The sequence below is a fragment of the Fundulus heteroclitus genome, chromosome 12, assembly GCF_011125445.2.
Source record: "Fundulus heteroclitus isolate FHET01 chromosome 12, MU-UCD_Fhet_4.1, whole genome shotgun sequence".
NCBI classification, from domain to species: Eukaryota; Metazoa; Chordata; class Actinopteri; order Cyprinodontiformes; family Fundulidae; genus Fundulus; species Fundulus heteroclitus.
This window is the reverse complement of record NC_046372.1, coordinates 8,646,572-8,658,898: the sequence shown is the minus strand read 5'-3', so window position 1 is coordinate 8,658,898 and position 12,327 is coordinate 8,646,572. Positions and strand designations below refer to the sequence as shown.

Here is a 12,327-nt window from a genome sequence, read left to right as displayed (position 1 = left end):
TCTCATTATCGAGGTGTTTTTTAGCGGACCTCTGCTGACAGTTCAGCGTGGAGATGAGAGATTCAACAGACTGCTAACGCTCAGCAAATGGCTTAAAGAAAGTCTGTGAACTTTATCGACAACATTTTCTGGGAATGCAGGCATCTACTCAAGGCAGATTAATGTTGTCTTAATAAATCTGGAGGACGACTCTTTACTTCCGACATTGTTTATTCTGTGAATCAGACACCAGAAGCCTCTGCCACAAACAGAAGAGAAGAAAGTCCACAACAACTGAAGTGGTGTTTAGAAGGACATCCACAGCCTGTTGAGATCAGAATAAGGATTCTGCATTTCCCCACTGTTAAATAAAATATTATTCTATTCTATTCTATTCTATTCTATTCTATTCTATTCTATTCTATTCATCTGAGGATTAGATGAAGGCCATACGATCCATCACAACAAGTGAAATCTTCGTAGAAACACCTAATCTAATTTCTGTGTGGACTGGACTAAAAGTGGAAACCCTCTTAGTCACAATGACACACCCCAAGGCTTTCTTTCCCACAGACCCCAATTTTCCATTCTCTCTACTTAGTGCAGACTCCCCTCTTCTGGATTTCACTGACATAAAAAAAAAATCTCGATAGGAATCCAAGTCAGACCACAACCAAATCCATAATTTAAATTCATGCTTGCTCAGTATGAGGGATTGCTGCAAAGCCATGGACAATGCAGACGACTCTCCCTGTGGCTCTACGCTTCTCCATGAGTGAATGCTGCTTGTCGGGACTTTAAAGCAATCTGCTGGGTTCCCTTATATAGGAAATTTTTGACCAATCTGTATAATATGATTGATTTTAACTTTGTAAAGTGCCTCGAGATGACATTTTTCATGAGTTGGCGCTATATAAATAAAATTGAATTGAATTGAATTGAATAATTTTCTCAACATAACCCCTACATCATTCAGAATCAGCTTTATATGGATTGTACAAACCCTTTATTGCAGCCTCTGGCACTATATCAACATCTACCAAAAGGTCCTCTTTATATTTAATATCTACATGCTACAACTAGTTCAGATTATACCAAACAGCAAGATAAATTCAGCAGGTGACACACGGTTCTACATTACAATGTCACCAGGTGACTAATATGAACCCATTCAAGCATTGAGAAGATGCATAGAAGAAACATATGCATGGATCTGCCATAAATTTCTTCAGTTGAATAAAAACAATAATAAAGTAAATATTTTTGGACTCAATGGGAGCAATTGAGAGTTAACACACAGCTTCAGCTATTAAAGCTAGAAACTTCTAATCAGACTCGAAATATGTGTGAAGTGATGGACTCAGACCTGAACCCTGAGAGACATACACAGGAAAGATTATTACAACATTGACCTTCTATCCACTAAATAACCTTTCCAGAATAAAAGCACTAATAATAACTCATCCATGCATTTATCTTTAGTCACATTGATTATTACAACAGTCTCTTCACATATCCACCTAAATAGTAAATCTTAGAGCTGCAGCTTATCCAAAATACTCAAGCAAACTAAGAATGTTGAGCACATCGTAAAAAATACAACAGGTTCTGTAGTCCTTACACCGGGTTAAGGTTACGCTGCATCTCATAAAATAGACTTTAGAATGTCTGTTAGTTTAAAAATTACCGAATGGCTTGGCACCAAAATACATCAAAGATTTGTTGTCATCATATCGACCTTCTAGACCTCTCTGGTTCAAGTCCGCTCTGCATTCCCAGATTCAGAATGAAACCTTCAGAGGCAGCTTTCAGTTTTAATGCTCCACTAATCTGTTAAAACTCCTTGAAAACGGCAAAATTGCTTAAACACTGAGTTCTTTTGAATGAAAGTTAAAAATCTCTTTGTTTAGAATTGTCTTTGATTGTTTTATTTAAACTATCAACAGAAACATATAGTTCAGCTTTGCTTTGCTTTACTTTATTATGCAACAGCAATGTATTTTTTATGTTTTCTTATTTTATGTTTTCACCACGTAAAGCACCTTCAATTGTCTTGTTGCTGAAATGTGGAACACAAATAAATCTGCCATGCCTTTTCTTGTCTCATAGTTTGTCAGTGGGCCCTCTGGCCTGCTCTCAGCGCAGATGTCCCTGTACACCATTCCAGCCACTTGGATACATTGTTCTATGTACACTTTTATACCTAGCTATTATATGCTGGGCTGTTTCAGTAGCATCTTTAAAAAAAAAACCTGCATCCTGGCTTCTGTCTATTGCTGTAGACTTTAGCCTCAGTTCTTGGGCTTAGAGCTTGTTCCTTTGCTGCCATGATAAATGCCCATGTGCTGTTCCCACCTCGTTCTAGCCATTACTAGGACTTCTTGATGTTAGCCATATCCACAGTTTGTCAATGGTTAACTTTTCTAATGCCTAAGACATTCGCTTTAGCAGATCATCATTGGGACCGTCTGTCTGATGTATTACAGGATGTTAATATTGTCTTATCTCCTGGACACAAATTTAATAAAAAATGCAACTTAACTATATTTCTTCCACTCAAACACAGTGAAACCCATCTACGTAATATTGTTATTTTTTTTTTATTTTTGGGATGCTCCGTTATACACGTGACTCAACTGGTTAAACTGCTTTTTGTCTTGCAGCAGAATGGTGTTCATTTCTCAACACGTGATCTTTTTTTAACAAAATTCTCTGGTTATGCTCAGGTGACTCTGAAGTATCTTTGGGAGAAGGAGTACCAGGTGCTCGTCTTCTACCACCACCCTATGGCCCTGGAGGTGCCTTTCCTCTGGCCTGGCCAGATGATGCCTGCTCCGTGGGCTAACACCACAGACCCGGAGAAGCTGGTCCAGTTTCTTCAGGCATCTGTAACTGACCGCAGGTTTGCAACGATATTTATTTCAATTACCAGCTCACATCCAATTGTTATCAGAAGTTTACGTACACTCGTCACAAGCATGAACGTCATGTTAACTTTTAATGTTTAATGTTTTACATAAACTCATCTTTTTTCAGGGTAGACTGAGTATACAACAAATAACTAGAATGATAAAGAAATCAGAATTAGGTGCAGATGTTTGAATTTATTTTGTAATTTCTTTACTTCTGACAAAGTAGGAATTCTGCTTATAGATTGAAATACATACATACATTCCCACTCTTTTTCAGTACAAATGCCACTAATCAAGTTTTAGAGACATGTTTTTGTATTTTATTATCTATTTAAAAAGGGACAGTACATATTAATGAACATACATATCATATGTAAATATGCCAGACTGTAGCCATTGGCTAATTTCCATCTGTAGTCTCTGGACAGGTTGATGTTAACATTAAATCTAAAATAAAAGAAACACAAGACACATACATTACAAGCAGGGCAGACAGAAACAGTACGTTAGGGTCACTCACTACAGCAAACTGCACACAAGACAGACAGGAAGAATTACGTATTAATATACTCAAAAGAGTAGTTGTAGTTATAGAGTAGAGTAGTTATAGCCATCAAAGTCCTGGCATAATTCCAGTTTGATAATTGACCTTCATTCTTTAAAGAATTTGTGGAGTTCATCAAAATTGCTATATTTCCTGGCACTGTCTTGACTTTTAAGCATAGGCCATACATACATTTGTAGTTGGATGTAGGATGAAACCATTGCAAATGAATAATATCAGCCTGCTTTATCTGTTCCAAAACCGGTTTTCATGTGTGTGCGTGTTAACTGTTTGGACTATGCTTAACGTGCAATATCTGCAAAGGAAAAGGAACAAATATCCTATTATAATTATGCCTGCTTCTTGTTGAAGTAGGCATAAAATATGATTAAAAATTATGTCTGCTTCTAGTTGAGTGCATGTATTTCTATGTGTATTTAAATTGGGATATATGATTTTAACCATGTGTAGTTTGGAGAAAATCCTTTCAAATCTTTCAGCCACTTGTTGGTTTTAAACATTATTGTCATTATTTGTTGCATTATCATTGCACCTAGAAAAAAATCTATGTGAATTTCAAATCAAATCCAATTTTATAGGACATGCATTATCAGCATATTTATTGTTCTGTTGCTCTCTTTTGTGGAACAAGATCTCTCTAACTTAGCACTGCAAAATTGCTGTAGGTTCTTCTTTCAAAATATATGTATAAATTGGTAGTTAGATTTTTGCTGGCTTCCAAGTCAGAAGAATTTATCTTATTTATTTAGTTTTATTAGGCATATTGGAAAGTAAGGCTTGAGAACTTGTAAACCCTTATATGGAATAAATCCAATCAAAATTTAATGTATGGTCTGAGAGATTAATAAATACTGCTGAAAGGTCTGGACATTTTGGAAAATATATCATTGTTTCCTGAATTCAGTGGTCTTATTACCTAGGCAGAGAATCTGGCACAAAGTATTGATAAGTAAACTAAATCTAGTGTGTAAAAACACAGTATATTGTCTAACGGTCCCATCCAGACAGAAACATTCTTCCAAAAGTAGCAACAAAAATAAGTAAAAAAAAAAGTTGAAGTTTTATCTTCTTCCTGCAGGAGGAAGGGTACATTCTTCGTCTCCCAGGTGGTCCTTACACCAAAGGCGAGTACTGTGATGAAGGGCGTGGCCAGCGGGCTGAGGGAGACAATAACAGAAAGGTATGTACTCCAGAGAGACCAAAGAATACGCTTTGTCATGCTTGTGTTCAGCATATTGGTGGGGCATGCAAATCAGGCAGAGTTTGCTCCAATTAGGACACAGTGCCATAACCAGATTGCACTCTGGGGCCAAAACTGTTGCAACACCTCAAGCGCCAGCAGTCTCTAAGGTGGCATAATTTACCTATAACAAGTCGCGGAATGGACGCGCAAAAATAGAAATATGTGAGCTGCTATGGCATTAAATAACTCATTCAAAATGCACGTTGGTTTTTATAAAGGTCCCCTGGCATTTGCCACTGACCTCATTCAAGCTGGTTTGTTGTTGTTTTTTTTAAAAAAAGGGGAATGCTTTTGTTTCTCTTTGCTCTTTTAGTATCTCCCCTGTGTTGCAGAATTCATTTTCTAGACTTATCCCCAGCTTTGTCTTTGTTTCACTCCATCTTAATGTCACCAGTTTGTTAAAAGCCTTGGCACCAAAACCATCAATTTTCCTGTCATGAATTATTCATTTGATAATTCCTCTCTCAGCCATTTTCACCAAGCAGTTAGCTACTTTGATGTAGACATCCTTCAGAGTTCCAGGCATTCATTCTGCAACACTCATCCTTGCAATAAAGCAGCCAAACATGAGAAGCGGTGGGGGGAGGGAAGGCTCCTAAAATTTTATCAGGGGGGAAAATGTGGAGCGAGGTATCTGTGAAGATAACGTCCTCCCCTGTTGCTCGACATCCACGAACATGTCCAATGAGAGCTCAGAGTGCACTTTTCACAGCCTGACGCCAGCTGTGAGAAGGACACAGCCAGACATCACATGCTGTGTCAAAAAAAAAAAATCTTTTATCACACGTGGCTCTTCTGTGCACGAAACCGTGTTTCATCCATTTCTCTGACATACAGTGCGACACCATACCTTGCCATACCATGCCATTCAATACATGGGAAAGTGTTGTGAATAAGTAATTGCTCCTTTACAGATTTTTTTTGTTTTTGTTATTTTGGCACAATTATATCAAACTTATTTTAATGTCAGAGATAACCTGTGTAAATACAAAATGCAGTTTTCAAATGAAGACCTTATTAATAATGTGTAAAAAGCTATCCAAATCACTTTGCCCCAATCTGGGTCTTAACTCAATGACTAGTTGTGGCATTCTTGGCAACAACTGGCATCAACTGCACTGAGTCAATGTTGTGGAAGAATTATAGCACGAGTGCATTTAGAATTAAAGAAATATAGCCACGTTATGTGATTTAAAAAAAAAAAAAGACCAAAGGTCCTTTGTTCATGATGAAATAAGGTTATATACACCAAGCATCCATCCTGATAGTGTTTTGATGGTCCTTTTTTTATGCTAAATATAGCCCCACTACAGGCGCGATGAGCAGATATAAACAGATGGGGCACCATCTACCGGCAGTATCGCAGAACTATAAAAATGTGGATTTGCTTGATTAATAAATCACCTGTAAATAATGCCAGAACGAGCCTGACCCTCTGCAATGCCTCGCAGTAAATTGGCAGCTTGGCGTGATCGAAGACAAACTGTTACTAATTAAATACACCAATCTACAGCAACTTTAAGAGCCTCATATCAGAACATTTACTCACGTCAGTCAACTCTGCGGTCACATCTGAGGCTCGACAGGTTTAGCATCCGATTCAGGGAACATCAACATTCTTACTGTGTTTCCAGCAACATTACAGTATTTTCCCTCTTGGAATCTTTTTTGTTTTTTTTTTGCGTTTTATTTTTCTTCCTTCTTTCGCTGGGAGATGCTCATAGCCGTGAACTTCTTCCTTGTTTTATTCGCCGCTGCGCATGCGCAGTGATGTACTTCCATAGTTATTATAAATACACACGAAAGGCTTTATTTACTAACAAATTGAGCAAAATCAAAGCAAAAAAACCCCAAAATAACAACTAATACACCGGCAGGACATGATAATCTATTATAAAAACTTTATATCCAACAGGAGTGAGCTACTGACGTATAAATAAAAAAAATAATAATAATGTGGCGATGCACCTTTAAGGTCACAAACTGACAGCCTTACCTCCTCCTTCGGGATTTTCTGGTAAAGAACAGAACTCATGGTTCTGTACAGTAGAGACAGAAAAGCAGTCCCAGACCATCACACTACCAACACCTTGGTTGATTGTAAATATGATGTTCTTTATCCGAAGTGCTGTTAATTTCACACTAGCAGCTCCAAGATGCCCACCTTTTTGCTCAGCAGTAAATTTTACTTCTGTACTCTCTTTAAGAAATGACTTGATTCTACAGGTCTGGTAATTATCAGGCCCTCGGTGTGGCAGATGAAGTGGAACTCAGCTTTCAAAGAATCACTGTAAATTCATAATTTAACAAGGAGGAATTTTGTTTGGCCTTGTTAGGTGTAGGTTGGCCTGGATACCTTTAAACAGACACATTGAGAAAATAAGCATGACAAAAAAAGCAAGGATAGAACAGAAATGTAAAAGGGAAGATATTTTTCCACAGCACTGTAAGAACAGTAAGTAAATATGCCTGCTCAATGTGGAGCTTGGGATGTGTAACAAAAAAAGGCTCCTCTACCATATTTGCATCTTCCCTATGACACACGTGAAAGATCCTGGTCAACCAACTTAATATAACATCAGTTTAGACAAATAAAATGTAGCGCAACCTTTAAGTGACATAAAAAAATAATAAAGCATTTTTTTAAATATGGATTTTCTGAGATTTTTGTAGCATGTGTGGCTCATTTCTTATAAAATTAGGGTGATAGGAAAGGGGGTTTGAGACAGGGGGGAAGACAGGAAAGGACCACAGGCTGGAATTGAACCCGGGTCAGCCACATCGAGGACTAAGGCCTAGATACATGGGTCGTGCACACTACCCCTGTGCCACTGGAGCGTGCCCCAAATAATGCATTTTTTTTAAAGGACTCAGAGAATAATTGGAAGCCAATCACAGGATACCAAAATTGGGTAAATGTTATATCGCCTCCTTTTAACATTTAAAAATGAAGCAGCAGAGTTTTATACCATTTTAGATCACAATTGGAAGACTGACTAATGCCAACAGGAAGTAACCACAATGTGAGATTATAAAGACACGTTTCATGGTATCGTTTAGAGAGGCTTTATCATGGACAACATCCTAAACTGGAAAGGTCCATTCTCACACATAAGTATTACAATGACGTTCACATATGAGGTCAGGAGGAAAGGTCAGTACAAGGAGTCCTTCAGTGCCAGGCCTAAGCACCATGACTTCAGACTATAAAGTCTGTGGCATCCATCTCCTGATATCATCCATGCAGTCAACGAGAGGCAGGAATGCGCAGTGAGCATTGAGATAGAATGGAAAATAAACCTGGTAGTCATCTGCATAAACATTTGGGAAATGTCACGTTTGTGGAAAAAAGCGCCAAGTGGCAATAGGTATAGAGGAAAAAGGAAGACATCCAAGTGTCGAACCTTGTGGTGCCTCTGAGCGGAAGTCAGCAGTGATGGGTATAAAATCATCAACACTGACACAGAAACATCTGCCTGAAATATCTTCACTTTTTTTCCAACATGTCACTGTGTATATGTGTTTGCTTCTGTGCTTCTTCTTAGGGCGTTACCTGGCATGATGCAGTGGATCAGATCTCAGAGACCTGGGGAAAACGGCATCAACATTATTACGGCTGATTTCGTCGAGCTCGGAGAATTCATCAGTGCCGTCATCAGCCTCAACTACCATCACCTGAATGACGAAGACGATGATGCAACCTGAGAGCACACGCTGGGGCATCAGAGAGCAGGGTCACCACCACTGAATTAGGGGTGGTCGATCTGTGCTCTCGTCCTATACTCTTTGGCATTTATTTCAGGAGGGAAGCGACGTCGCGGCTCCTTTCTCTTCATTTAGGGCTATGGTGGACTGAGAGATCAGGGAGAAGAGACCAAGCTTAGGCTGGTAAAAAAATAAAATAAATACATACACAGATGTTTGGTTGGAGAGCTATGAGAACGAGGTTTATTTGTTTCCTATTTTTGGAACCAAGACCTTTTTGTTTTCCAGATTTGGTGGTGATTTTATTTACTCCCTTTGCTGTAAAAGTATCTGCTTTTTCCGCCATTTTCAGGCTCACCACTCCATCAAACACAGGTTCCTTAGGGCATACTAACTCTCAACTAACTGTACTTTCACATCAGTCTTGATAGTCTAGTGATAATAACAGTTTTACCGGAGGGTGTTTTAAATGAATACATGTAACTAAAATCCTTGGCTCGTAAATTGTAGGTAGCTCCTGTATGTCCCGTTTGGAAGATCAGTCCAATTGCTGTCTCGCTCTCTCTCTCTTTCTTTTTTTAAACAATATGCATCCCCTTTCATATCACTGCAAAAGAGGAGTTTTCAAAAACTCCGGCCAAAGTTTGAATGCGGAGTGGGTTTAAAATGTGCTTTATTGTGTTTATTTATTACACTAACAAGAAACAAACTGTCTCCATATTTTTTTCCCAAGCTATAATCTTTCATTGAGGTTTTCACTGAGTAATGATGTGCACTGAAGTTGGAATTGCAGCCGAGACATTTATCAGGCAGTCCTGTAGGAAGCTGTGGATTGATCGACTGATTAAAACCGTGGATTTGCTCATTTATAACCACACAGGAAGAGAGAGCCGGAGTGCAGCTTTGCTAACTGGGGAAAGCACTAATACCACTGGTGGTACAAACATATTTTCTCCTGATGCATTTGACAATGATCTCCCCATTTCCACAGCACGCATATCATAGCGCTGTTAGAAATGCACAAGATGCATCCATGTTGTCGTTTTTAATGGTTAAGCATCCAGCTGTTCTTTCTAGTACATGGTAGATTCTGAGTTGTGATAGACAGGTGTTTAAAAATACTTTATATGCGGTTACACAAGTTTACCCATCGTCTGTCTCTTCTTTGCAACTAGCTTGCCCCTCTGTGCGTTTGTATGCCCTTACTGCTATCGTGCAGTATGTATGCGTCACCATGAGATGTTGCATCTTTCACAAGATGCAACATCTGATAAAATTTCTTAGCATCTTAAAAAAACAACAACATTTTAAGCAGCTCATAGTGCTTTACAATAAATTTGATCTAGATGCAGCCCTTTAGTGAATTTCGAATTAAGTTTGATATTAAATCAAACTTAATGAAAACAAGTACATGGTAGTAGCTATGAAGTTCAATAGCGTCGAGCACTACACCTCATCAGGATTACACACACGCACTAATAACATGTCAGATGCTGCAGTATCTATTTCTCTTGACAGTGACTAATGTTTCATTCCAGCTGGAGCCTCAGCTGGTCAGTCGTGGTTCTCCGTCAATTATTAACGCTGTTAAAAGGATAGTACATCATTTTTAAAGTTAGGTCCTGTAAAGTTATTGTCAGTAACAATACACTTACCTGCAGTAGGCAGATATATTGCAGTGAGTTTGTAAAAAAGCAATGAAATCCTCAGATAGGTGGAAAGGTAACATCAGACCAGATGTTTGTTGTTTTTGCAGTCTAAAACAACTCCAACTAAAACAGTGCACACCCGTAGGATTCAATTCTGTATTAGTGTACATTAGCAGTCTACACTTTTGTAAGATACAATTGAGTTTGTTGCGGTTTTCCCAGCTTAAAAAACCCGCAACAAACAACATGGTTGGGGCTGTGTGGAAATCATCACGGCCACCTCAGGATCAGCTGGTCAGTAACAGGGAAAATACTGCAGTGAGAAACAGTTTTAATGAAAAGCTAATAAACATGAAAAGATTGAGTCATTTTAGATGGCTAAAATCAGCCTAACCTTTGGCCAGTCCAACTAGCTGTAAGCCTTTTTAAGGATTTCTTTTTCTGCAAACTTGCTGCAGAGTAACAACTACCCACTACAGTTAAGGAAACCATTATAACAACATTATAGAACCTCACTTCGAAAATCTAAACCATGCCTTATAGAAGGCTACCATGAAGTTCTGACAACACATCGCCTAGATCTCACGTCTCACTAACTCACTAAATGTCACATACAACTACAGCCTTTAATAAACTGATGTCTCGGTCCTGATTCCAAGATGAACAATTTACGAAAATGCTCATGCATGCTTATGTTAGCATGTTTTCTCTATTTTGACATAACTATGTCATGATAATTAGCTGAATAACATATTTTAGTGGATTTTCAATTAACCTCATGCAGATAAAGCTTATAGAAAACCGTTTTCTACTGCTTTTGGCTTGAACATTGTAAAATCTAACAACTACAGTTCCTCTACTTAGCTCTTAATTGTCTAAACAGACAGATGTTGGGGAATGTTTGAGGATGGTTATATATCACATAGTCCTCCCTTGATATGACTAATTGGTCATTTAATTATTCTGACAGAAAAAAGTTGTTTACCTGCCTTTATCATTTTTAAATGACACCACGTAGAGCAGGTCAAATGACACAGACCAATAGCACACTGTCGCAATCTCACTTTTACTATGATCGTCAGAGTTAAGATAAGAAAATACTTAGATTTTTAGGGAGAACCCAGATTAACCAGATCAAGAAATTAACATGCAGAGCATGTAATGCAACATTGCAAGCCTTTACTTGAAAATAGACCATAGTTGTTAATGTTTTTTTTTTGTGCAAAGATTAGTACAATGACAGTTATAATTATTCATTTGGGACATCTATACAGCATAATATCCAAGATCTTACACATTATGCAGGAAAACTATGATGCAAACCTCATGATTAATGTTGCATTTTCTGATGGGAATGTAAATTGTCAGGATGTTCTGGTAAAGTTTTGTTTTGTTAAAAAAAAAAGGATACTCATCTCTCAGAATCACTGAATGTATGTGTTTTGAGAGTAAATGTGTAATTTCTTAGAAAGTCTCATCGGGCTGACTGAGTTTCAACCAGAACCCATGTTTGTATTGTCTGCTCCAAGGCTTTCCCCTCTGTGTGGTTTCAGGTCTTCTCGAACATTTTATATTGTGGAACATTTTTACAGTTTGTTGCTGCGGAAAATTTGTAAAATACTCAAACATTCAACTATAACTGGTATCATAACTGAGCTGCTCTTAATTTTCAGATCTATTTGGTATTTCACTTTGTGCATGAATGAAACGCCTCTAAAATCCATCTGGTTTCTGTACATCTACTTTCATTTTTGCTTTACTACCCTAAAGAGCATGTGTGCATTTTAACTGGAAATGTTTCTATGTATTCTCTAAGGGAAAAAAAACAACCTGTTTATTTTTCACTCATTGCCACTACCCCACAAATGAGAAGGTTGCAGAAAGTGTTTCGTAAGGACATTTGTGTCTTCCCCTGGTCCAAACTGTTGGCATTGCCCTTGTTTTTTGATGTGAAGAGTCCTTTGCTGTTGTGAAACTCCAAACCATGTTGCTCAAATTAAAGTGACTGTTCTACGTGGAAAATGGCCAATCAAATAAAGCTTCTATGCCTTTGGGTGCAGCGTCATTCTGTGAGTAGCTTGCCGAGTGCTTGCTGATTGGTCCCTTGTTTGGTTAGCTACTTGACTGAAAAGATTATAATGTTACCAAGCACAATAAGGCTATAATTTAATTTGATAAGCAAATTGCAATTACTCTTTTCAGCTTTTAAGCAAACATGGCAGCACCTCCCTCCCTGTCTGTGCAGAAGAGCATCCGAAAACTATCCTGTTTCCA

General features: G+C 38.1%; 1 protein-coding gene across 1 annotated transcript in view; it reads left to right on the top strand.

The window, feature by feature from the left end:
* Positions 1–12,108, top strand: part of plcxd3 (phosphatidylinositol-specific phospholipase C, X domain containing 3) — a 31,782-nt gene extending 19,674 nt beyond the window's left edge. Inside the window, exons 4-6 of the mRNA XM_012870099.3 lie at positions 2,706–2,881; positions 4,535–4,636; positions 8,245–12,108. Of these exons, the coding sequence (XP_012725553.2) occupies positions 2,706–2,881; positions 4,535–4,636; positions 8,245–8,404 (438 nt within the window). The 3' untranslated portion in view covers positions 8,405–12,108. The remainder of the gene's footprint in view (positions 1–2,705; positions 2,882–4,534; positions 4,637–8,244) is intronic.
* The last annotated feature ends 219 nt before the right edge of the window (positions 12,109–12,327 follow it).